Genomic DNA, 24,605 nt, shown 5'->3' on the forward strand with positions numbered 1-24,605 from the left:
TTTAACCTCACCAAAACCTGAATTTCAGCTCACCAAAACATGAATTTTAACCCCACCAGGCCCTGAATCTAACCTCACCAAAACATGAATTTTACTCCCAGCAGCCCCTGGATTTCAGCTCACCAAAAGCTGAATTTAAGCTCAGTAAAAGCTGAATTTAAGCTCAGTAAAAGCTGAATTTAAGCTCAGTAAAAGCTGAATTTCAGCTCACCAAAAGCTGAATTTAAGCTCAGTAAAAGCTGAATTTCAGCTCACCAAAAGCTGAATTTAAGCTCAGTAAAGGCTGAATTTCAGCTCACCAAAAGCTGAATTTAAGCTCACCAAAAGCTGAATTTAAGCTCAGTAAAAGCTGATTTAAGCTCAGTAAAAGCTGATTTAAGCTCAGTAAAGGCTGATTTAAGCCCAGCAGCCCCGGGCTCAGCTCACCATGTAGAACTGCAGGCGGTAGTGCTTCTTCACCAGGCTCAGCACAAACATGCAGAACCCTGAGAGAGACAGGAGCAGAGTCAGAGCTGCCAACAGCCAGAACACAAATCCCTGCTGTGCTATCATAATTTCTTGTATTTTATGATATTTTATTAACATTTTATTGGGGGTAAAGGCTCACTGCTCTGCCAGCAGCACTGGGGCAGCTGCCTCAGGAAGATTTTGGGCTTTTCTCCTCATTTGAAAGATTTCCCACCACTGCCACAGGAAGATTTGTAACCTCCAGCACCCAGGGGAGCAGAGATTTCCTGCACTCAGGGCAGATTTCCCCCCTGCAGCCCAGCCAGGTGTGCCCAGGTGCCAGGTGTGCCCAGCCAGGTGTGCCCAGGTGTCAGGTGTGCCCAGGTGCCAGGTGTGCCCAGGTGCCAGGTGTGCCCAGCCAGGTGTGCCCACTGTCAGGTGCCCACCCAGCCCAGGTGTGCCCAGGTGCCAAGTACCAAGCCAGGTGAGCCCACCCCAGCCCAGGTGTGCCCACCCCAGCCCAGGTGTGTCCAGGTGCCCAGCCAGCCCAGGTGTGCCCAGCCCAGGTGTGCCAACTGCCAGGTACCCACCCAGCCCAGGTGCCAGGTGCCCAGCCAGGTGTGCCCAGGTGCCCAGCCCAGGTGTGCCCACCTGTCAGGTGCCCACCCCAGCCCAGGTGCCCACCCAGCCCAGGTGTGCCCACCCAGCCCAGGTGTGCCCACCTGTCAGGTAGAGGGCGAAGGAGATGAAGCGATGGTATTTGCTGAGGATCCGCAGCGGCTCCTCCCTCTGCACCAGCGTGAAGAAATAATCTGTCACTGTCTCCCCGTAGAAGAAATAATTCACACACAGCAGGAAATACCTGGGGAAGGGGGAATAATTTAATTTACACACAGCTGGGGCAAATAATTCACACACAGCAGGAAGTACCTGGCCAGGTGAGAGCCCAGGTGAGTACCCAGGTGGGTGCCCAGGTGAGTGGCCAGGGGTTACCCAGGTGAATGGCCAGGTGGGAGCCCAGGTGAATGAGTAGCCAGGTGAGTGAATGCCCAGGTGAGCAGCCAGGTGGATGCCCAAGTGGGTGAGTAGCCAGGTGAATGAGTGCCCAGTTAGGTGCCTAGCTGAGTGCCCAGGTGGGTGCCCAGGTGAGCAGCCCTCACTCACCAGCTGAGTGTCCTGAACCAGGGCAGGTCGTAGGAGTGGTACACGTTGTAGCCGATGGTGATGATCTCGTGGAAACATTTGATCTGCACACACATCACCTGCACAGGAAGGACAGCCAGGCATGAAACCCCCCTGGCCCAACACCTCTGCCCTCCAGGAGACAGGAGCAGGCACCTGCAGAGCCCCAGCCCTTCCAGCAGCTGCCACCAGCCCTGCAGGAGCCTCCCAATCCCACCTGATGTCATTTTTTCCTTCCAGTCCAACCTGGGAATCTCTTTTCCCTCCCAGTCCCACCTGGGATGCTCAGGATGGCATTTTCCCCTCCCAATCCCACTTTTCCCTCTCCATCCCACCTGGGATGTTGTTTTTCCCTCCCAATCCCACCTGGGATGTTGTTTCTCCCTCCCAATCCCACCTGGGATGTTGTTTCTCCCTCCCCTCTCCTCTGGACACACACCCTTGTGTGAGTTCCAAACCCTGGCCAGCAGATTCCCCCCAGGGTTTCCTCCACGGCAGAGGAATCCAGGATCTCTGACCACGAGGCCCTGGGCTCCCACCAACCTCCCCCTGCTGCAGGGAAGGTCAGGACCCCTCCCTGGAGCACTTAGTCCCACCTGGGATGCTCAGGATGGCATTTTCCCCTCCCAATCCCACTTTTCCCTCTCCATCCCACCTGGGATGTTGTTTTTCCCTCCCAATCCCACCTGGGATGTTGTTTCTCCCTCCCAATCCCACCTGGGATGTTGTTTCTCCCTCCCAATCCCACCTGGGATGTTGTTTCTCCCTCCCAATCCCACCTGGGATGTTGTTTCTCCCTCCCAATCCCACCTGGGATGTTGTTTCTCCCTCCCAATCCCACCTGGGATGTTGTTTCTCCCTCCCCTCCCCTCTGCACACACACCCTTGTGTGAGTTCCAAACCCTGGCCAGCAGATTCCCCCCAGGTTTCCTCCACGGCAGAGGAATCCAGGATCTCTGACCACGAGGCCCTGGGCTCCCACCAACCTCCCCCTGCTGCAGGGAAGGTCAGGACCCCTCCCTGGAGCACTTACTATTGTCATCAAGACCATGGGGCCCAGGTAGATGATGATGAAGAAGAAGGTGATCATTGCCAGCGTGAGGATGCCTCTCACCCACCAGTTCTTCCATCTGGGCCACAGAGAAGGAAAACATCAGAGAAAGACAAGGCAGAGCAAAGCAGCCAAACAAACTCTGCTCTCTGCGTGCCACAGGAAGGAAAGCGAGCCCTGCAAACCCCAAATTTCCTCTCGCTGCTGCACAGAGGCCTCGATGTGCTGATAGATAAAGGCCTGGCTGCAGCAGCTGCACCTCAGCCTCACTGCATGCAGAGCTGAGCACCTCCCAGGGCACTGAGATGGGCCAGGGCAGCCCGGGCTCCTGCTCTGCAGCTTTCCCACCCCTTGGACAGGATGAATTCCCCTAAAAAGGGGAGAATTCTCCCTCTCCACACTGCAGGAGCAGAGATGGCCCCTGGCTGTTGTACCCTCCCTGCTTTCCTGCTGGGAGCCTCTCCCACCCCCACAGCACACTCAGGAAGGTGACACCTCCTCCTGTGACACAAACATTTCCTCCCAAGCAGAGTGTGGAGAACATCCTCAGCTTGTTCCCAAATCCTGGCCTTACTGTGCAACTCCTCCAGCACTCCTGCAGAACCCAGGATTATCAGAGTTACAGCAGGGGCTGAAACCCCCCCAGCTCAAAGCTCTGCTGTCAAAGCCCCCCAGGAGCTCTGAGGGTCTGCCCCACCAGGCCTGGACCTGCTCTGTCCCCTCCCTCCCCATCCAAGCAGCACCCCTGAGTTTTACACCCCAACGTGCAAAGCAGGGGATTATTCCTGCCTGGGGCCAGCAGGATCAGCAGCTTCCCAAAGTGCTCAGAGGAAAAAGGAAAAGGGGAAAAAAAAAAGAAAGGGGAAGAGCACTTGTGCCTTCCTCACTCCCAGTGCTGGCCAAGAGGGGATGGAAGGAAAGCTCCAGGAGTGAGGAATCTGAGGGTGGGACTGAGCTGGGGATGGGAGAGAGGGGATGGGAGAGAGAGGGGATGGGGAGAGAGAGGGGATGGGAGAGAGAGAGAGGGGATGGGGAGAGAGAGAGGGGATGGGAGAGAGGGGATGGGCAGAGAAGCTGCTCCCCAGCTTCCAGCAGCCTCAGGATGGACAGAGCTCTGCCCAGGGAGTGATGGACAGGATGGATGGACAGGATGGACAGGATGGATGGACAGGATGGGGAGAGAGAGAGGATGGGGAGAGAGAGGGGATGGCAGAGAAGCTGCTCCCCAGCTTCCAGCAGCCTCAGGATGGAAAGAGCTCTGCAGGAGGGATGGACAGTGATGGACATGATGGATGGACAGAGCCCACTCAGGGAGTGTTTTTACCTCGAGGACAGGTTGGAGAGGGCCCTGTTCAGCACCTCTGGGGTGTCATCTGAGGTTGGCACTGGGGAGGACCCCCCGAACTCAGACTTGCTCTCGCTGTCTGACGCTGTCTCTCCATCCAGCCTGCTCTCAGACTCTGACTCCTGCAGCACAGAGAGAGCCAAGCAGCTTTAGCAGCCACCCTGGGCTGACTCCAACACTCACCAGCACTCTGCTTCTGCACCAGAGAGGGAGAAGAAGGAAATATCCTGGGTGTCACCAGGATGAGAAACATCCTGAGGTGTTTCAGTGGCATCCAGGAGGGGTCTGATGGTCCCTCAGCCTCAGCAGCAGGCACAGAACAGGGCCTGTTCCCCCTGCACAGCCACAGATGCCTCCAGGTTGATTAATGACCATCTCCAAGTGCTCCAGGGCTCGTTAGCAGGAAATTTTACAAGGTCCCAATCCCCAGGCAGGTCTCAGAGAATGTAGCACTGCCCAAATTAGCCAGGAAGAAAGGCCTCCAAGTGGGCAGGCTCAAGGCTTGCTGACAGACTTGTGAAGTGCTGGCTGCTTGAGGACACTAAAAATAACACTGAGCCCATCCTCAGGCAGCTGAGGAGGAAGAGCCTGGCTTATCACCCTGGGCCAGGCATCCCCTGTGGCCAGCAGGAAGCCCAGGTGCTGCAGAGGGACACACTGCTGTGCTTGCTCTGCCCCTGGACTGCTCCACACCCAGCCCTGAGCAAAGTCCTGTGCTTGGGGGTGAACAAACCCAGGAGGAGTGGGTTTGCCAGGGCTGGGAAGGGGATTTAGGTGAGTCCTGGCTTTTCCCAGGGGCACTTTTCCCTCTGACCCAGCCCCTGAGCAGAGACAAGCCCAGAGCTCCACAGTTTGCCCCTGATTTCAGCTCCATCCTGCTTCTGGAAGGAAGGAAGGAAAAGCCACTCCCTGGGGAGCATCCAGCAAGGCAGAGTCCATGCCCTTGGCCTCTGAAAAGTCCCTGAAAAGTGACTTTGCCAGCAGGAAAAGCACAGGGGGAGCTGAGCTGACAAATGCTGCCAGCTCTGCAAACAGTGAGGCTGCAGGGGATGAAGGCTCATTGTTTGCAGAGCTCCAAAACAACCAAATCTGCTGGGTGCAGCTCATGGTCCCTGCAGCTCAGGAAGGCTGGAGCTGCTCCCTTATTTAAAGCAGGAAAAGGTCATTATTCCCCCTGGAATAATTAATAAATTAATTTAATAAAGCTGGGACGTGTCAGTGGCTGCAGGGCAGGCTCTGAAATCAGACAAGGACAGGGATGCTCTGTCAGGTGGAGGCAGCTAAAAACACCTGGGTGATGCCAGAGATGATTGCCAGGGACGAGCAGAGCTCCAGGCAGCAGCACCCAGTGTCACCCAGTGTCACCCAGTGTCGCCTCCTCTCCATCAATGGGCAGGGAAGGTTTGGGTTTGGTTTCAGCCCCACTCCTCACAGGGCTTTGGGGAGCTGGAACTGAAATCCCACCTGGCTTTTCTCTCTGGGGTTTTTTAACTGACCCAAAAAACCCATTTGGACCTGAGATTTTGGAGAGCTCCAGCCAGCAGCACCCAGTGTCACCCCGTGTCACCCAGTGCCACCTCCTCCTCTCCATCCACCACTGGGCAGGGAGGGTTTGGGTTTGCCTTCAGCCCCTCACCTCTGCCAGCCCTCACAGGGCTTTGGCAGGATGGCACTGAAATCCCACCTGGCTTTTCTCTCTGTTAAAAAACTGACCCAGAAAACCCATTTGGACCTGAGATTTTGGAGATTTAGTGCCATTCAGCTGGGAACACAAATGCATAAGGCAGCAAAGAGACTGGAAATGCTCAAACTCCCTGGAGAGCACAGATTTGGCATCTCCCAGCACAGCACAGGGCAGGGTTTGGGCAATCTGGGCTCTGTATTTAGCTGCAGCCCCTGCTCCCATTGCAGTGGATTTCTGCAGAATTCCCCTGGGAACAATCAGAAATAGCTCCAGCCTGACCAAACTCAGCTTCTCCTCTGTCCAGGCCGAGCTCCAGATCCTCCAGCACGTTCCTCACACAGTCCCAGTGTCCCTGACCCCACACAGCTCCCCAGCCTGCTCAAAGCACCCAAGCAGGGAGGTTTTCCCTCCCACCCCCGAGTTTTACACCCCAAAGTGCAAAGCAGGATCAGCAGCTTCCCAAAGTGCTCTGAGGAAAAAGAAAAAGGAAAAAAAAAGGGAAAGAGCACCTGTGCCTTCCTCACTCCCAGTGCTGGCCAAGAGGGGATGGAAGGAAAGCTCCAGGAGTGAGGAATCTGAGGTGGAATCGAGCTGATGTCCTGATCCCTGGCACATCCTGATCCCTGCCCAGCCTGATCCCTGGCACACCCAGATCCCTGCCCAGCCTGATCCCTGGCATACCCAGATCCCTGCCCAGCCTGATCCCTGGCATACCCAGATCCCTGCCCAGCCTGATCCCTGGCACAGCCTCATCCCTGGCACAGCCTCATCCCTGGCACAGCCTCATCCCTGGCACATCCTGATCCCTGCCCAGCCTCATCCCTGGCACATCCTGATCCCTGGCACAGCCTGATCCCTGGCACAGCCTCATCCCTGGCACAGCCTCATCCCTGGCACAGCCTCATCCCTGGCACAGCCTCATCCCTGCCCAGCCTCATCCCTGGCACAGCCTCATCCCTTCCAAAGCCAGATCCCTCCTCAGATCCCCTGAAGTGGGAACGAGCTCTTCCCCTCCCCAGATCCCCCTGAATCCCTGGGATTTTATAGGACATTGTGCCACATATAGCCTAGGACTGGGTAATTTACTCTATTTTTATACCTTTTATGCAAATTGCCCACATCAGCCTCCAAATCATCAGCTGAAGCAGCTGAGTGGGTGCTAAATAACTAATTTATTATATAAACTATATGATATATATTATAAAAATTATATAAATGTATATACAAATATAATATAATATTTGTATATAAACTATATAGCAATAAATATTAAATATATATTATATAAATATAAAAATACAAATACATGTAACTAAATATAAATATATTAAATATATTTTTATATGGAATTAGATGTAAATTATATATTAGTGGGTGCTAAATAACGTGTTTGAGCCTGAGCTGATGCACCCTGGGGTGAAGGCAGCTTGGGGACACCTCCCCTGCAGGGTCACCACCCCAGGGCCCTGCCCCCACAGGCAGGGGGGGTTTAACCAATATTGGATTATTTTGTTGGTTCTGTCTAACCCTGCAGGTGAGCCCAGGGCTCCTCCTCACATTTATCATCTCAGGACCGAAGGCTCCTCGCAGAATAATGGCAAAAGGAATGCAGGAATAGAACCAAGGTGGGAATTTCTCCCAATTCCCTGATTTCTGCACAAGGCATGATGAGGAGAAGGAGGAAAAACCCAAATCTCTGCCAGGGCTGCCTCTCCTGTGAAGCAGAGCTGGGAAAATCCAGATTCCTGCTCACTTTTCCTTTTTCCTCTCCATGAAACCCACAGCTCTGAGCAACGTTTGTCAACAGATATTTCACCCCCCTGAAGGAAAGATACACAGGAAACTGAGTTTGTTTGAGCTCTCTTTAAACAACTCCACTCCAGGAGGGTGGGGAGACATTTCTGCTCACCCTCAGCTGGTTTTTTTTCCACACAAACATCCACGCCACGATCCCAGTTGCCATAGAAACGAGCCTGCTCTCTCCCTGCCAAAAATCCTCTGCCCAGCACAGACACCCAGTTAAGCACCCAGGGCTGGCAGATGAAATTAGCCCCAGAAATGCCATTATTTAGGAGCTCTCCTTGCAGCCAGGCACTGTTTTATTTAGATTTCCTGCCCGGTTTTAACAAAAAGCTGTGACAGAAAATGCTAGAAGATAAATGCTGGGTTTTTTCAGGAAAATCCAGCAAAACCCCCTGGATTTCCACACAGAAATCAGGAGTTCCCTGAGCAGAGCAAACAGATGTTGCCTCATTCCCTCAGACAGAGCAGTTTTAACAAAAACCAATTTTAAACCCAGCATCTCCCGGGGCAGAGAAACCAACCCTGAGCTCTGCCCAAACAGAAAAGTGGCAAGGAGCCCAAAATCCTGGTGTTTACATCCTGCTGGGAGCCTCTTCTGCCAGCACACGGCTCTTTCCAGAAGCCTCCAGGGTTCCTGTCACAGAAAACACGCCGGCAGGGCTCCCAGGGTGACACAGCAGCCACGGCAGCGTCCCCTCCCCACACACCTGAGCTCCTGTGCTGCCAGCCTGGCACCGTCACACCTGCTGGAAAATCACCAGGATTTCTCTCCTGGGAAGCTGAGAAGCCTCAGAGAAAAAAAGGAAAATGATTTTATCTCATTTGTTTCTCCTGTGTTTTGGAATGTGGAGATTGTTTCGTTGGTTTCGTCTAAATTGTTTTGACTTGATGACCAATCACAGTCAGGCTGTGTCGAGGCTCTGGAAAGAGTCATGAGTTTTTCATTATTATATTTTTAGCCTTCTGTCTGTGTTCTTCCTGTATTCTTTAGTATAATATTCTTTATATAATATAGTACCTTAAAATAATAAATTAGCCTTCTGAGAACATGGAGTCAGATTCACCATATGTGATGGATGTTGGGGGTCTCTGAAAACACCACAAGCCAGGCTTTTCCAGCACCAAAACCACAAGTGCAGCACGCCAGGGCAGGAAATGCAACCCTGCAGCAGGGAAAGAGCACACCGAGGCTTTCAGCAGGGAGCAGCTGCCAGGTAACCTCCCTGCAGCTGCACTTGGCAATTTTGGGAAATTCTCTGCTGCTTCTGTGATGAAACATCACATTCAGCACCTCGGGGGAGCTGTTGCTGGCTGCCTGGGAACATTTCTCTGCTTTTTTTTTCCTCCTCCTGCGACTCAGTTTGAGCTGTTTTACGAGGAGCAGCACAACAGGAAGGTTCCCTCTCTCTAGTAAGGACACTCCAGGTCAGCAGCTCGAAGGAAATACCAGAGGAGTCCTTCAGAAGGCTGACTGCACGTGAAAACAGGGTGTGGAGGTGACAGGATTGTCCCCTGACCTCCTTTAGGGACACAGGATTGCACTGTGACCTCCTTTAGGGACACATGATTGCCTTGTGACCTTCTTTAAGGACACAGGATTGCACTCTGACCTCCTTTAGGGTCATAGGACTGACTCCTGACCTTCTTTAGGGTCACAGGATTGCACTCTGACCTCCTTCAGGGTCACAGAATTGTCCTCTGACCTCCTTTAGGGACACAGGAGTGTCTTGTGACTTCTTTAGGGACACAGGATTGTCCTCTGACCTCCTTCAGGGTCACAGAATTGTCCTCTGACCTCCTTCAGGGTCACAGAATTGTCCTCTGACCTCCTTTAGGGACACAGGAGTGTCTTGTGACTTCTTTAGGGACACAGGATTGTCCCCTGACCATCTTTAGGGACACAGGATTGTCCCCTGACCATCTTTAGGGACACAGGATTGCCCTCTGACCTTCTTTAGCCAATCCCAGCTTGGCCCAGCCCGTTTGCTACGCAGCAGCCCTGCCAGTCCTCCAACTCCCACCACAAAAAAAAAAAAGGAATATAAACCTCCCTGAAGGTTTTCTGCTGCCCAGCAAATTCCAGCTGAGATGAACACACCTCAAGGTCTCACCCTCTGCACAGCTGGAGCCATCTCAGAGCTCCTTCCCCAGAGGCAGAGAGCTCCAGAGCCACCCCAGGGTGACCAATTCCCAGCACTTCTGTCCCTGAGCACACCAGCACCACAAAGTTCCCTCAAACCTGCCCACACAGCCTCCAGCAGGTGTTTAACTGGCATTAACATCGCCCTAAAACCACATTAAAATTGCATTTAAATTGCAGAAGAGCTCTGCCTGGTGATTTTGTGCTGCTCAGAGCTGCAGCCTCCGTGCACTAATGGAGAAAACATCAATTAGCTGCTGCTGGGGGCTGATGGGCCAGTCCCAGCACAGCCAGCACTGCTCCTCCCTGCAGCTTCTGCTTCCTGTCAGCCTGCAAATGTTATTTACCAAGTTCCCCTGACTGCTTATTCCTCCTGGTCCCCTCCTCTTTGGGGAGGTGCAGCAGCAGAGGTGACAAAGGTGACAGATGACTAACAGAGCAGCCCTGAGCATCCAGGCTCGGGGCTGGAGCAGAGGGATGGCACAGGGAAACGAGCCAGGTTTGCTCCCCGTGCCTCTCCTGACATGAAAATGAAACTTTTCCCTTGGCAGAAAGGCAATGCCAACCCTCACTAAACCAGGCAATTCCCTGGGGATGGCTTGGGAGGCACCAAACCCTTCCCTAAGGCAGCCTGAGGGGTTTGGAACCCCAGCTCCTGCCCTAGGGATGATTTAGGAGGTGCCAAACCCTTCCCTAAGGTTTCCTAAGGTTTGGAACCCCCCTGTCATTCCCTAGGGATGATTTAGGACTTCCCAAACTCTTCCCTAAAGGCAGGTTTAGAACTTCCCTGCTATTCCTTAGGGATGATTTAGGAGGTCCCAAACCCTTCCTAAAGGCAAGTTTGGACCCCCCTGTTATACCCTGAGGATGATTTAGGGGTCCCAAGGCAGGTTTGTAACCCCCCTGTCACTCCCTGGGGATGGTTTAGGGGTCCCAAGGCAGGTTTGTAACCCCCCTGTCACTCCCTGGGGATGGTTTAGGGGTCCCAAGGCAGGTTTGTAACCCCCCTGTCACTCCCGGGGGGTGGTTTAGGGGTCCCAAGGCAGGTTTGTAACCCCCCTGTCACTCCCGGGGGGTGGTTTAGGGGTCCCAAGGCAGGTTTGTAACCCCCCTGTCACTCCCTGGGGATGGTTTAGGGGTCCCAAGGCAGGTTTGTAACCCCCCTGTCACTCCCTGGGGATGGTTTAGGGGTCCCAAGGCAGGTTTGTAACGCCCCCCTCACTCCCTGGGGATGGTTTGGGGGTCCCAAGGCAGGTTTGTAACCCCCCTGTCACTTCCTAGGGATGGTTTGGGGGTCCCTAAGGGCAGGTTTGTAACGCCCCATCACTCCCTGGGGATGGTTTAGGGGGTCCCAAGGCAGTTCGAACCCCCCTGTCACTCCCTGGGGATGGTTTAGGGGTCCCAAGGCAGGTTTGTAACGCCCCATCACTCCCTGGGGATGGTTTGGGGGTCCCTAAGGGCCGGTCTGGAGGCCCCGGGCCGGCCGGGCGGGCCCCGCGCTGTCCCCGCAGCCATCCCCACACGCACTCCACGCCCAGCCCTCCTCGCCCCGGGGCCGCTCCTCCAAACACCCCCGGGGGCGGCATCCGCTCCCCCAGGGCGAATAAACCGAGCCCGGGCCGAGCTCCCCGAGCGCGGGGCAGCCCCGGGCCCTCACAGCGGCCTCACCGCGGGCCGCCGGGACCCCGCGGCGCGCAGGCCCGGCGCCGCCCGGTTCCCCCCGCCCCCTGACACCCCCGGTGTCCCCCGCCCGCTGACGCCCCCCGGGGCCGTTCCTTACCTTGTCCTGGGGGTCCCGGGCCCCGCCGGGGCCGCGCCCGGCCCTCAGCCGCGCCTCGCTCATGCCGGACCCGCGCCCGCCGCGCCGCCGCCGCCAGGGGGAGACACCGCACCGGCAGAACGGCCGCCGGCCAATAGTGCGGAGGGGGCGGGGCTGGAGAGTGAGGGGGGGTGGTCACGCTGTGGCGTTGGCCAATGGGAGGCGTGGGATGGGCGAGGGGCGGGGCTTAGGGAGAGGCATGGCGGCGCCCAGGTGTACCCGGATGGTGCGGGGCGCCATGATGTGTGGCGCGAGAGAGCGGGCGGGAAGGGCCCCGGGCGCTGGGAGAAGCGTGAGGGGTTTGTCTTTAGGGACAGGCGGGTTTGTGTTATGGCCGGTTTTCGGTCAGCACACGGGGCCTGAGGAGAGGCGCGCCACCGAGCCTTCCGTACGGCCGGGCCCCGTGTGTGGCACCGGCGGCGCTGCAGGGACCGGGCCCTGCCGCCATCGCTGCGCAGCGAGGCGGGACGCGGGGGGGGCCTGTGCGATCCGCGCGGTGATTGGATCCCGCGGGGTTAAGAGGAAGAGCAGCGCTGGGATTGGCCGGAGCGCGGCGGGGATCTGCATGTGAGCTCGGAGGGGGTTGGGCTGAAGGAGAGCGGCGCTACTGATTGGCTGCTGCGAGGCGGTGGGCGGGGCGACAGAGTGCATAAAAGGGTCGTGGCGGGCCGCCTCGCTGTAGTTCCGTTGTTGTGCCTTGAGTTCCGTGTGTGCCGCTCCCGCTGGTGCTGCCAAGATGTTCGAGGCGCGGCTGGTGCAGGGCTCGGTGCTCAAGCGAGTGCTGGAGGCTCTCAAGGACCTCATCACCGAGGCCTGCTGGGACCTGGGCTCGGGCGGCATCAGCCTGCAGAGCATGGACTCCTCGCACGTCTCGCTGGTGCAGCTCACGCTGCGATCGGAGGGCTTCGACACCTACCGCTGCGACCGCAACATCGCCATGGGCGTCAACCTGTCCAGGTCAGCCCGCGGCGGGCTCTCGTGGGGCGCTGCCGTGGGGCGGCCGAGCAGGCCCGGGGGGCTGTGGCGCTCAGGGCAGCGGGGGCTGCCGGGGAAGGGGCTGTGAGGGGAGATCTGGGGGCGAGGGGGTGCTCCGGAGGTGTGGGGGGTCCCCGGCGGCGCTCGGAGCCCCCTCAGCCCTTCTCTTCCCTCCCCACCCCCCCATTCCCCTCACGGCTCTCGCGCCGTTTTTCGCGGCGCGCGTCGAGGCCGTGACGTCACTGCCGGCGCCAAGTGGCGGGAAAAGGCAGCGCTGTGGGGGGGGAGCGGCCGCCATGGCCCCTGGGGGGGAACGGGGACAGCTTTAAAGCCCTGCCGCTTTCGAGAAAGGACCCACAGAGTCCTGGGCAGCGGCAGGATGGGCGCTGCCAGCGGGTCCGGGTGGTGGGCCTTCCTGCCCCGCTGTGAGGCGCTTCTGGAGTGCTGCAGCAGAGGAGGGACACGGAGCTCCCGCAGCGGGTCCAGCGGAGAGGGACAAAGATGAGGGGCCTGGAGCATGTCCCTTATGAGGAAAGGCTGAGGAGACTGCTGAGAGAGGGAAATCGTCCCTGTGTGTAAATGTCCACGGGAGGGGTCAGGATGGGTCCAGGATCTGCCCAGCCGTGGGACAGGAGGAGCAGGCAGGAGCTGAGGCACGGGAGGTTCCACCCTGTGTATGTGGAAGAACTTTGTGGGTGACCAAGCACTGCAAGAGAGCCAGAGAGGCTGGGGAGTCTCCTCATACACTTTTTCAGGAGTGTTAGAAGGAGACCTGATCACTGTACTGTCACATCCCCTCCTGCTCTGCCAGCTCCCAGCCCCGTGAGTCACCTGCCTTTCTCCCCTGCAGCATGTCCAAGATCCTGAAATGTGCAGGGAACGAGGACATCATCACCCTGCGGGCCGAGGACAACGCTGACACCTTGGCCCTGGTGTTCGAGGCACCCAGTGAGTTGGGTTTTGGAAGTGCTTTGTTGCTGGGATGTGTTCAGGCAGCTTCAGAAACCACAGGGATGCAGGAGGGAGGGAAGTGGCAGTGGGTCCTGCAGGAGTGGGAGGGACACCTGATTCTTGGAACAGTCTGGAGCTTGAAACTTGATCAGGTTGATAAATATTTTCTTTGTGAGAGGAGGGCTCTTTCAGGCTGCACACAGATGGTTTTGGTTTTATCCTTAGAGCCTGTAAAAGGCTGCCAGGGCATTCCCAGAGTCCCAGCCCTAAGGGAACAGAGGGAAATCTTACTGCCAGGATTGAGGAGGTTCTGCCTGGGGGGAGTGGGGAGTGCCAGCAGTGCAGCTGACATCTGTCACTCTGCCATTTGGTGTCACTGAGCTTTGCCTCCCCAGACCAGGAGAAGGTTTCTGATTACGAGATGAAGCTGATGGATCTCGACGTGGAGCAGCTGGGAATCCCAGTAAGTAACAGCCTGGGTGACTGGTGGCACTGGTGTGGAGCTGGGCTCACATCAGATCCTGGAACACAACGGCCTTGGGAGCGCTGGGCAGGCCTGGGGCTGGCAGGGTGGCACTGTGGGTGTCACTGGGAGTGCCCAGGGCTGGCAGGGTGGCACTGTGGGTGTCACTGGGAGTGCCCAAGGGGTGGCACAGTGACACTAGGAGTGACACAGCCCTAGCAGGGTGTCATCCTGGGTGCCCCAACTCTGGCAAGCTGTCCCTGTGGGTGTCACTGCAGATCCCCCAGCCCTGGCACAGTGTCACTGTGAGTGCCCTGGGGCTGGCAGGCTGTCCCTGTGGCTGTCCCTGGCAGTGCCCAGCCCTGGCAGGCTGTCCCTGTGGCTGTCCCTGTGTGCCCAGCCCTGGCTGGCTGTCCCTGTGGGTGCCCAGCCCTGGCTGGCTGTCCCTGTGGCTGTCCCTGTGTGCCCAGCCCTGGCAGGCTGTCCCTGTCCCCCAGGAGCAGGAGTACAGCTGCGTGGTGAAGATGCCCTCGGCCGAGTTTGCGCGCATCTGCCGGGACCTGAGCCACATCGGCGACGCCGTGGTCATCTCCTGCGCCAAGGACGGCGTCAAGTTCTCTGCCAACGGCGAGCTGGGCAACGGCAACATCAAACTGTCCCAGACCAGCAACGTGGACAAGGAGGAGGAGGCTGTGAGTGGGGGATGCCTGCAGAGCCGGCTGTGCCCTGTGGGGATCCTGGAATTGGGGAAGGGTTTGGGCTGGAAGGGCACTGAGTGCCAGCCCTGCAGTGAGCAGGGACAGGGCCGTGTGTCCTTCTGGGTCCCCTGATGCAGGGCTCACCTGCAAAGCCAGTTCTCTGCCCTGGTGGGGATCCTGGAATTGGGGAAGGGTTTGGGCTGGAAGGGCACTGAGTGCCAGCCCTGCAGGGACAGGGCCGTGTGTCCCTCTGGGTCCCCTGATGAATCCGGCCCCTCTGGAGCCCCTGAGTCCCTCCGGTGCTGCCCTGGGAGCTGCAGCAGTGCTGGGCGGGCGGGAGCAGCCCTGGTGGCCGTGGCCTGTGTGTGCCAGGGCTCTGGAATCCTCTCCTGCTTGCCCAGGTTACAATAGAGATGAACGAGCCGGTGCAGCTGACCTTCGCCCTGAGGTACCTGAACTTCTTCACCAAAGCCACCCCGCTGTCCCCCACGGTGACACTCAGCATGTCTGCAGATGTTCCTCTGGGTGAGTGCCACGCCTCTGCCCCAGCACAACTGGAACTTGAGGCTGGATTTGATGCAGAACCCTCTGAACACCCTTTTTCCATTCTCTCCCCCAGTTGTGGAGTACAAGATCGCTGACATGGGACACCTGAAGTACTACCTGGCCCCCAAGATCGAGGACCAGCAGGATGGCTCTTAACTGGAGCAGGACTGGGGGAGATCTGCTCCAGGCTGGAGGCAGCAATTCCAGAGCCTGGGAGCATCTGGGAGCACTGTAGCTGTGTCTTGTAGATATAACTTTGTAAATATTTTTCAACTCTGCGTTTTGCTATCCTGGTATCATTGGAAATAGGAAAGCTGAGTTTTTCTAGTCTGTTCCTGTACTCCCAGCAATCTCTTGAAGGTGAAATTTCTTACTCCTTTCAGCTGCTGTTGGAGAAGAGGGGCAATATTTAATGGTCAAGATGTATCCTGGAGTTTCCCCTGTGGAGCTGTAGCTTAGGGTTGCTGTTTTGTTATCCCACCAATTTATGTGACCTTACTTCATTTATTTTTGAAGCCGATATTTTGACTGAAACTTGGAAAATGGAAATAAAAAATATAATTTCCTGGAGTTTGTCGTGTTTAAATGTGGTGAATCGCTGCTTTTGAAGCTGTGCTGATGTGCCCTGAGTCCTTCTCAAGGCCCAGAGTTCAGCTCTGGTCACTCAGGTGTGGAAGAGGTGCCACTCTGCTCCCTGGATGTGGCACTTGGGGACAGGGGCTCGTGCTGACCGTGGTGCTGGATTCTGGTCCTATGAAGGCTTTTCCCAACCTTTGCCCGATTTCAGTACAATTGGAAAAATTGGGAAAATTGTACTGTTATTTTCAGTGTAGTCGGTGAGATGAGAATCCCGGGGACGAACCGCCTGAAAAGCTGGCCCGGCAGGTGACAGAGGATGGCAGCAGGTGGCAGTGCCGGCCACGAGCGAGCCCCGCTGCTGCCGGGGAGGGACAATCCCTGCCCGGGGCTGGGGACAGCGCTGCCCCGGGGCTGGGGACAATCCCTGCCCGGGGTTGGGGACAATCCCTGCCCGGGGCTGGGGACAGCGCTGCCCCGGGGCTGGGGACAGCACTGTCCGGAACTGGGGACAATCCCTGCCCGGGGCTGGGGACAGCACTGCCCGGGGTTGGGGACAGTCCCTGCCCGGGGCTGGGGACAATCCCTGCTTGGAGTTGGGGACAGCACTCCCTCAGCCCTGGGGACAATCCCTGCCCGGGGCTGGGGACAATCCCTGCCCGGGCTGGGGACAATTCCTTCTCAGGGTTGGGGACAGCATTCCCCCGGCCCTGGGGACAATCCCTGCTCGGGGCTGGGCTCCTGCTGGGACCCGCACTCCTGGCCATCCCTGCCATTGTCCCACGCCAGCGTGGAGGCGACACTCATGGACACTCAGGTGTCCCCACCACGGCAGGGGTGGCCCCGGCCCTGGGACAATCCCTGCCCGGGGTTGGGGACAGTCTCTGCTTAGGGCTGGGGCAAATCCCTGCTCGGGGCTGGGGAGAATCCCTGCTCGGGGTTCGGGCCAGCACTGTCCGGCCCTGGGACAATCCCTGCTTCGGGTTGGGGACAGCACTGCCCCGGCCCTGGGGACAATCCCTGCCCGGCCCTGGGGACAATCCCTGCTCGGGGCTGGGCTCCTGCTGGGACCCGCACTCCTGGCCATCCCTGCCATTGTCCCACGCCAGCGTGGAGGCGACACTCATGGACACTCAGGTGTCCCCACCACGGCAGGGGTGGCACTGGGAGACCTTCAAGGCTCCTCCCAACCCAAACCATTCCAGGATTCGGGCTTTAGACGCCGATTTCCAGCTGCCTCCCTTGCTGAGCTGCCTCCGGATCCTTCCCGATTTATCCTCCAGCACCTTCAGGAAAACATCCGGCAAGGCGCATCCTCCACCCCGGCGCTTTCAGCCGCTCCTGACGTGTTCCCCCGTTCACCCGGGGCTGTTTCCCCGTTCACCCGGGGCTGTTCCCCCGTTCACCCGGGGCTGTTTCCCCGTTCACCCGGGGCGGTGCGGGCACGGGAGGCTGGCCCGGCCCCGCCGTGACCTGGAAGGGAAGCGGCGTCACCGGGATCGACTTCCCGGGGCCGGGCGGGGCCGGCATGGAGCGGGCGGGCGGCAGGTACCGGGCCGGGATGGGTGGATTCGGGGTGGGTTTGGGTGGGTTCAGGTGGATTCGGGGTGGTTTGGGGTGATTTCGGGGTGGGTTTGAGTGGGTTTAGGTGGATTTGGGTTGGGTTTGGGTTGGAGTTTGGGTGGGTTCCGGTGGATTTGGGGTGGTTTAGGCGGGTTCGGGACGGGTTTGGGAGAATTTGGAAGGGTTGCGCTGGGTTCGAGTGGGTTCCGGTAATTCGAGGTGGATTTAGGGTGATTTGGATGCTTTTAGATGCGTTTAAGTGGGCTCGGGTGGATTTGGGGTGTTTTGGGTGGATTTTGGGTGAGTTTGGAGTAGGTTTGGGCGGGTCCGGGTGTATTCGGGGTGGATTTGGTGTGTTCTGGGTGGATTTGGGACGTTTGGGGTGCATTTAGGTGTATTCTGGGTGGATTTGGTGTATTCTGGGTGGATTTGGGGTGCCTTTGGTACGTTCTGGGTGGATTTTTCCCCTCTTGTGCATCTGCCCTCGAGCCTGGGGGTGTTTGGGTCAACAAGGATGTGTGGGGAGCAGGAAATGCCACCCTGCAGGTGTTTCCATTATCCACAGGGCCAAAAGTGTTTTGTCCATGTTTGGGTTTTGCCACTAAAACAAAAGCCCAAAGTTCAAGCCAAAGGTTCAGTGGTGGAAATTTCAGATCAGAGGGGATTTCATAAAAGTCAATTTTACAGCAGGAGGAACGAAGCTGGGTGGGGAACGTGCCAGCAATTAGTGACAAAGGGCTTCAGTTCAATGGAGACTCAACATTTGAGTGGATGCATCACCTCTGATGATAAAGAATGTTGTGGAAATAGAATTTTTATCCCTTCCTGTTGGCACTGCAGGAATATCTACTTTTGTTCCCTTGCTTGCAGGCTTTCTCAGAAAATAAAAGCTGCATTGAGGCTTTGGGAGGCGCGGGGAGCCCTTCCCTGCCTGTCCCCTGGGAATGCGTGTCCTGCTGGGACAGGGGCACGGGGAGCTTGGCAGGATGGCTCCCTGGGCAGCTCTGGCTCTGCTCCCTGTCCCCAGGCTGTCCCCCTGCCACTGGCAGCCTGCTCTGCACACCTGAGTGGTCACCTCACCACTCGCACTCCTTGTCCTGCTCCGAGTCACTCCTGCTGTCCCCATGGCAGCTCCATCTCCTTCCAGCTTCCAGTGGTTTGCGTTGCTTTTTGTGTTTCTTTGGTTCTTTGGGTTTGTTTTTTTTTTTTCCCCCAAATTGCTCTCTTGCAAAATCTCCTGGTGGTTGAAAAGCTGCTTTGTTTAGCTCTGGTTTGGGTTTATTGGCTGGGATCCTGCTCAGAAACAGCCAGAGCTTGGACATCTGTGAGAGCCGGGTCATTCCTGGGCCCTGCCCTGGAATTTCCATCTGGTTTGAAGCACAGGTTCTACCTTGACTCCAAACATCGTTGCAGCTCTGTCTATTTGGTATTTCAGGTTTCAAATTAAATGCTTAGCTCCTCTGTGGGAAAAGTTTTAATTTACAAAGGTGGCACAGCCTCGACAGGGGAGTTTCTCCTCTGAAACTTGAGTTCTGTCTCTCAGACTGCCATCTCTGTCTCCTCTCCTGATTTTCTCCTGCCCTGGCTCCCAGGCTGTAGCTGATGCCCAGGCCCCCCTGGAATGATGCCGTCCAGGACCAATCTCTCCGCTGGGATCCCCAGTAGCAAAGTCAAATATTCCAAACTCTCCAGCACCGACGATGGATACATTGACCTGCAGGTAAAACTGGGGAAGGAGGCTGTGAAACCACGAGGGTGGGCAGCCACAGGCAGCTGCTTCTTGGGCATCTCTGGTGGAGCAGCTGCAGCTCAGAGAGGGACAAAGCCAGGAGGGAGCCAAACCTCAGCCCTTCCCCTCTGGAAAGGCCAAAGAGCCTCCCTGGGAACAAGACTGGGAGTAGGGGCTGGCTCAGCAGGGCCTCAAGGGCAGGATTCCTCCTGGAGGGCAGTTCTGGAGCAGGATTTTGTGCCAGCTGTGGGGTCCCACCTGTGCTGTGGTGGGAGGGGAGCTGTGCCAAGTTCAGCTGTTCAACATTTGGGTTTTTTCCATCCAGTTCAAGAAGAGCCCACCCAAAATCCCCTACAAGGCCATCGCACTGGCTGTGGTGCTCTTCATGATCGGGACCTTCCTCATCATCATCGGAGCCCTGCTGCTGGCAGGGTACATCAGCAAAGGGGTGAGTGCTTCAGACACTCCTGGCGCTGGTTCTGCACTGCCCCGAGCCCTCTCTGCCCATCAGGGCACAGCAAACAGCCTCAAGGCACACCAGGAGAGGTTTCAGTTCAAAATGAGGCAAGGTTTGATGTGGGAAGGGTGGGAAGGGCCTGGCACAGCTGCAGTGCTGCACTCCCCATCCCTGGGAGGGTTCAGAACACGGGGATGTGGCACTCCAGCACGTGGGTAGGGGTGACCCTGGGGGTGGTGATGGGTCTTGGTTGGACTTGATGGCCTTGAAGGTCTTCTCCAGCCTCAAGGATCCTGTGATGGGTTCAGTGTAGAACTTCAGAGCCACGGGGAGTGAGCAGGGAATGGATTCCCACCACAGCCACCTTGGGCATCTCCAAGGAGGGCTGAGTGTCCCTGGAGAGATCTCAGCCCGTGCAGGGACAGGGAGGAGCTGCCAGACCCTGTGTGGGGCACAGCAACACTTCCCCATCTGGCTGTGGGTGATTCCTGGGCAGGGGATCTGCTCCTGCAGCTCTGGGTGCTTCTGCCCCTGCTCCCTGTGCTGTGGGCTCAGGGGGGTTGGCAGCTCTGCCTTATCTCTGGCAGCAGCAGCAGCCTCTGGGGCTATCAGCAGAGCTCCAGGCACAGATCCCTGGGCTCATGCTCGCAGCTCCCAGCCCTGGCTGCACATCCAGGGGGTCCCTGCTGAAGGATGGGGTCCCTCGAGGGTTCCTGCAGCAAGGAGGAGAGGCCTGGATGGGATTAAGGGCTCAGCCTGGTGACAGCTGAGATGTTTCTGGTGGAAGATGGGCTTTTATTTCTCAGCTCGCCAGGCCTTGGGGCTGGATCACAGAACCACGGGATGGTTTGGGTTCAGAGAACCTTCCAGATCACCTCATTCTCTGAATTCATTCACATCTCACCTGCCCTGGGCAGGGCAACCTTCCCCTAGACCAGGCAGGGCGTGAGAGGGAGGAGAGCCCCTCTCAGAGATGTCACTGTGGTGCCTTGGGAAGGCTGAGCTAGAGCAGGGTTCTGTTTGTGCTCTTGGGTGAGATTTGGGTGGTTGTCCTTAATCCCCAGCTAGAGAAGGAATTGTTTTGTCTCCCTACCCTGTGAAGAGAGCTTACAACACTTAACATGAAGCTCAGGACTGCTCACTAAAACAGCACAGAAGCTGGAAAACATAAAAGCTGAACCCTGAGGTGTGGCATTCACAAACTGAGACAGACATGATTCTCTCTCTCAGGTTTTTTCCTGGAGAATCACAGAGGGAAAACAATTTTTATCTCTGCTTGCACGCGTAGAATGCGTTGGGGAGATTGTCTACCTGACAGAATTTAGTAATTAGATTCTGGTGGAGATTGTTTATGTTAATGAACCTATCAGGTCCAAGCTGTGTGGACTGTCAGTCTGCAGACTGAGTTTTTCAGTTAGTATCATACAGTATAACACAGTATCTGTCTTCAATACAGTTGTAATGCAATATAGGACAGCTTTAACAAAGCGAGCGTTCAGCATTCCAAATTAGAGTCACAGACCAATCATTGAATCATTTCCCGTGCCGAGGGTGCCCTGCACTGCTGCACTGAGGCATCAGCTGCCCTGTGCTGCTGTGTCCCTGCAGGAGACCGAGCGGGCCATCCCCGTGCTGATCATCGGCATCCTGGTGTTCCTGCCCGGCTTCTACCACCTGCGCATCGCCTACTACGCCTCCAAGGGCTACCGGGGCTACTCCTACGACGACATCCCCGACTTCGACGACTGAACTGTTAATTAACCCCGCTCTAATTAGGCTGCTCACAGCTGGTAGTTCCCCCGGGTGCTGGCGGGGCACGGCTGAGCGTCCCTGGGCGGCGCCGCGTCCCGGCCTCGAGGTGTTGCAGGTTCTCCAGTTTTGGGGGTTGGGGGTTCCAGCCTGGAATTGACCAAAAGGAATTGAAAAGAACTTGGGATTTATGGGATTTTTGTTTTTTTCCTCATGGGTTTTTTTCTGGCCTCGAGGAGTTGCAGGTTCTCCAGTTTGGGGGTTGGGGGGTCCAGCCTGGAATTGACCAAAAGGAATTGAAAAGAACTTGGGATTTATGGGATTTTTGTTTTTTTCCTCATGGGTTTTTTTCTGGCCTCGAGGAGTTGCAGGTTCTCCAGTTTGGGGGTTGGGGGGTCCAGCCTGGAATTGACCAAAAGGAATTGAAAAGAACTTGGGATTTATGGGATTTTTGTTTTTTTCCTCATGGGTTTTTTTCTGGCCTCGAGGAGTTGCAGGTTCTCCAGTTTGGGGGTTGGGGGGTCCAGCCTGGAATTGACCAAAAGGAATTGAAAAGAACTTGGGATTTATGGGATTTTTGTTTTTTTCCTCATGGGTTTTTTTCTGGCCTCGAGGAGTTGCAGGTTCTCCAGTTTGGGGGTTGGGGGGTCCAGCCTGGAATTGACCAAAAGGAATTGAAAAGAACTTGGGATTTATGGGATTTTTGTTTTTTTCCTCATGGGTTTTTTTCTGGCCTCGAGGAGTTGCAGGTTCTCCAGTTTGGGGGTTGGGGGGTCCAGCCTGGAATTGACCAAAAGGAATTGAAAAGAACTTGGGATTTATGGGATTTTTGTTTTTTTCCTCATGGGTTTTTTTCTGGCCTCGAGGAGTTGCAGGTTCTCCAGTTTGGGGGTTGGGGGGTCCAGCCTGGAATTGACCAAAAGGAATTGAAAAGAACTTGGGATTTATGGGATTTTTTTCCTCTTGGGGTTGCATAATTCCGTTCTTCCTGGGCGAGGCAATCCTTGCAATTTTCCAAAAATAGATGAGCTGGTTTCAGCTGCAGATATTTGTTTTTTCTCTAAGTGTTTTCTAGAATTTATTTTAGCTTTCCATGAGGCTGTGGTTATTGTTGGGTTACCTTTGCAGATAGACCATCATTAAATTCTCCTTTTGCTCTCTGTCCATCAGAAATGCTTCCAAACCACTGGTCCTGCAGTAAATAAAGTCTGATGAGAGTGGGAAAGCAGCACTTGCAGGAAGGGATTTCCACCTCCACAGACTGGCCAAGCTCACTTCCCCACCAACAAACTCCTCCTCCCCGAGCGAGCTTTCCCCGTGCCACTGCTGCTGTTGGCAAAATCTGCTTATCCTTCACAGGGACTGGTGCTGGAGTTTGCTTGTCATTTAAACAACCAGATGGATACTGGGAGAGGGATTGGAACCCAGACTCCAGTGTCTAAATACCAAACATCTTGGGCTTGACTGATGTGGGTATTGGAGACACTTGAACTCCAGCTGTCTGTCTTCTGGAGTCCTTTTGTCCTTGTGTAGATAATTTGCTGTGCAGACCTGCCCAGGCCAGTGAAGAGAAGTTCTGTGTGTAGTTTGTGCTGACCAAAGCCCCTCTGGATTGCTTTGCCAGCTTTGCTGATGTGGCATTCAGGGAAAGCAGAGTGGTGGCTCCACTTCTGTGAGGTCAGACCAGGCTGTGTCCTGGACAACGAGCAGCCATGCAAGTGGATGCATTTAACATGAATAAAGTTCTGTATTCTCTGTAACCACAGGTTTGTCCTTCCCACCTTCACAGGTGTCAGAGTGCACGAAAAACTCTGCTGGGCTTTGGCTGCTGCTGCCTCCAGCTCCCAGGAGCTGCTGGAGCCAGGGAGGCAGAGCTGGAACAGCCCCAGCAGTGTCAGGCTGCACAGAGCACTCCACAGCTGCCACCTGACCCGGGTGGGCAGAACATTCCAGAAGGAAGGGGCAGGAGTGACTGACAGTGGCAGGACAAACACCTTGCTTTGAACCTACTCCTAGAATTGCCTTTTTTCCTCCTTCAGTGCTCCAGATCAAACCCAAACCCTGAGCCAAGATGGCTTTTTTATCCTGCCTCTCTTCCCTCACTTGTCTGCACCCCCCTGAGTGAATCCCAGCACTGAGGAAGAACTGGTTAAATTGTTAAATTCAGGATCTCCCTTTCCATCTCTGGAGGTTCCTCCCTGCTGCCAGCCCCGGCTGGGGTGGGACAGGGGACAGGGGACAAGGGACACACGTGCTGCTGGCAGCAGCTGGATTGTGTCAACTACTGCAGGCTCTGGCCACCAGAGCTCCTGCTGACGTCAAACCATGAATCAGCCTCTCTTAGGGGACAAGAACCTGCGTTTATTTGGGTTTGGGGAGGGGGGCAGGAAGTGGAAGGGAAGTTTAGATGGAAAAAGCAAAGAGGGAGGGAGGAGATGAAGCAATTTGGGAAGGGGGGGTCACCTAAGTGGGATGAATGAAGGGGACAGGAGAAGGAACTGAACTTGGATGATCCTTGTGGGTTCCTTCCCACTCAGGGCATTCTGTGATTCTGAGAACATGCTGGAGGACAGAAATTCATGAATTTACTTTTCTTTGACAGAGGCAAAGTCCTCAGGCAGCAGTGGATAAATAAGCAGGGCCTTGTGAGGGATGGCCAGATGAAAAAGTCCCCTCTGCAGGGTTTTTGTATCTAATTGGGAAAAAAAGAAACACTTCTAGGAGAGAAAAAGGGGATTCTGACCACTGGAAATACAGGGATGCAGAGGACTTCATTCTTCAAGCTGACATGCAGGTTTTGGGGAGCCCAGACTGACTCCCTGCAGCAGTGAGGGGAATGGGAAAAGGCCTGGGAAGGAGTTTGTGGTTCTAGAGCAGGGCTGGAATGACAAATGAGGCACAGATGAATGATAACTCTGAATAGCTGCTCCCTTTGTGGGGCATCCTCCACTCTGGGCAAGGCAGCTGTCTCAGGGAGGAACAGTCAGCATTTATAGAGCCTGATGGTGTTACCAGGCACAGAAGCTCTGCAGAAAGGACAGGCAGCCAGATTCCAGGCTGTTCTCTGCTTTATGAGTGCTTGGATTGGTGTCTCAATGCCATTCTTCGATTGCTGTTGCAGAGTGTAGTTACACAATTAATTACCTGCTTAATTTAATGCCATGGAATTGCTGGAAAGATTTGGAAAGGTGATTCTGGAGTCCTGTGAGCTACCAGCAGTGCCCAAGAAATCCTCCTGTATTTGTTATAAGACATTTTAGTCAATCTCACGATTGGGTTTTTTGGGGGTTATTTTTGTTTGTTTTTTTGTTTGGTTGGTCGGGTTTTTTTAGGTTTTTTTTGGTTTTTTGAGTGAACAAAGCCAGAATAATCCAAAACATTGTGCAAATGGTGCCATAAACCCCAAAGGGGACACCACCCAGCCCTT

General features: G+C 55.7%; 3 protein-coding genes across 3 annotated transcripts; 2 read left to right on the forward strand and 1 right to left on the reverse strand.

Annotated features, from left to right (window-relative positions):
- Nucleotides 1-411: 411 nt before the first annotated feature.
- CDS2 (CDP-diacylglycerol synthase 2) lies at nucleotides 412-11,576 on the reverse strand. Its single transcript, XM_041474454.1, has 6 exons — nucleotides 11,433-11,576; nucleotides 4,005-4,147; nucleotides 2,663-2,759; nucleotides 1,612-1,709; nucleotides 1,170-1,309; nucleotides 412-485 (listed from the first exon to the last, which is right to left on the reverse strand). Exons 1-6 carry the CDS (start codon nucleotides 11,493-11,495, stop codon nucleotides 418-420), a joined length of 609 nt encoding a protein of 202 aa, XP_041330388.1. The 5' UTR covers nucleotides 11,496-11,576; the 3' UTR covers nucleotides 412-417.
- Nucleotides 11,577-12,069: 493 nt separating this feature from the next.
- PCNA (proliferating cell nuclear antigen) lies at nucleotides 12,070-15,674 on the forward strand. Its single transcript, XM_041474453.1, has 6 exons — nucleotides 12,070-12,428; nucleotides 13,297-13,394; nucleotides 13,793-13,860; nucleotides 14,358-14,552; nucleotides 14,960-15,083; nucleotides 15,178-15,674. Exons 1-6 carry the CDS (start codon nucleotides 12,208-12,210, stop codon nucleotides 15,258-15,260), a joined length of 789 nt encoding a protein of 262 aa, XP_041330387.1. The 5' UTR covers nucleotides 12,070-12,207; the 3' UTR covers nucleotides 15,261-15,674.
- A 1,419-nt stretch (nucleotides 15,675-17,093) lies between these two features.
- On the forward strand, nucleotides 17,094-22,938 carry TMEM230 (transmembrane protein 230). Its single transcript, XM_041474465.1, has 4 exons — nucleotides 17,094-17,228; nucleotides 18,836-18,963; nucleotides 19,298-19,420; nucleotides 21,038-22,938. Exons 2-4 carry the CDS (start codon nucleotides 18,865-18,867, stop codon nucleotides 21,176-21,178), a joined length of 363 nt encoding a protein of 120 aa, XP_041330399.1. The 5' UTR covers nucleotides 17,094-17,228; nucleotides 18,836-18,864; the 3' UTR covers nucleotides 21,179-22,938.
- Nucleotides 22,939-24,605: the final 1,667 nt, after the last annotated feature.

The sequence above is a fragment of the Pyrgilauda ruficollis genome, unplaced genomic scaffold, assembly GCF_017590135.1.
Source record: "Pyrgilauda ruficollis isolate IOZ18807 unplaced genomic scaffold, ASM1759013v1 scaffold321, whole genome shotgun sequence".
NCBI lineage: Eukaryota > Metazoa > Chordata > Aves > Passeriformes > Passeridae > Pyrgilauda > Pyrgilauda ruficollis.

Bases quoted from the DNA above. Each gene is read 5' to 3' on its own strand.
- CDS2 (XM_041474454.1), bottom strand. From the start codon at position 11,495: ATGAGCGAGGCGCGGCTGAGGGCCGGGCGCGGCCCCGGCGGGGCCCGG. The intron at 1,710-2,662 runs GTAAGTGCTCCA...CTTCCTGTGCAG, and splicing joins CCATGGTCTTGATGACAATA to GTGATGTGTGTGCAGATCAA. The intron at 486-1,169 runs GTGGGCACACCT...TGTCTCTCTCAG, and splicing joins CTTCGCCCTCTACCTGACAG to GGTTCTGCATGTTTGTGCTG.
- PCNA (XM_041474453.1), top strand. From the start codon at position 12,208: ATGTTCGAGGCGCGGCTGGTGCAGGGCTCGGTGCTCAAGCGAGTGCTG. The intron at 12,429-13,296 runs GTCAGCCCGCGG...TCTCCCCTGCAG, and splicing joins ATGGGCGTCAACCTGTCCAG to CATGTCCAAGATCCTGAAAT. The intron at 14,553-14,959 runs GTGAGTGGGGGA...CTGCTTGCCCAG, and splicing joins TGGACAAGGAGGAGGAGGCT to GTTACAATAGAGATGAACGA.
- TMEM230 (XM_041474465.1), top strand. From the start codon at position 18,865: ATGATGCCGTCCAGGACCAATCTCTCCGCTGGGATCCCCAGTAGCAAA. The intron at 18,964-19,297 runs GTAAAACTGGGG...TTTTCCATCCAG, and splicing joins ATGGATACATTGACCTGCAG to TTCAAGAAGAGCCCACCCAA. The intron at 19,421-21,037 runs GTGAGTGCTTCA...GTGTCCCTGCAG, and splicing joins CAGGGTACATCAGCAAAGGG to GAGACCGAGCGGGCCATCCC.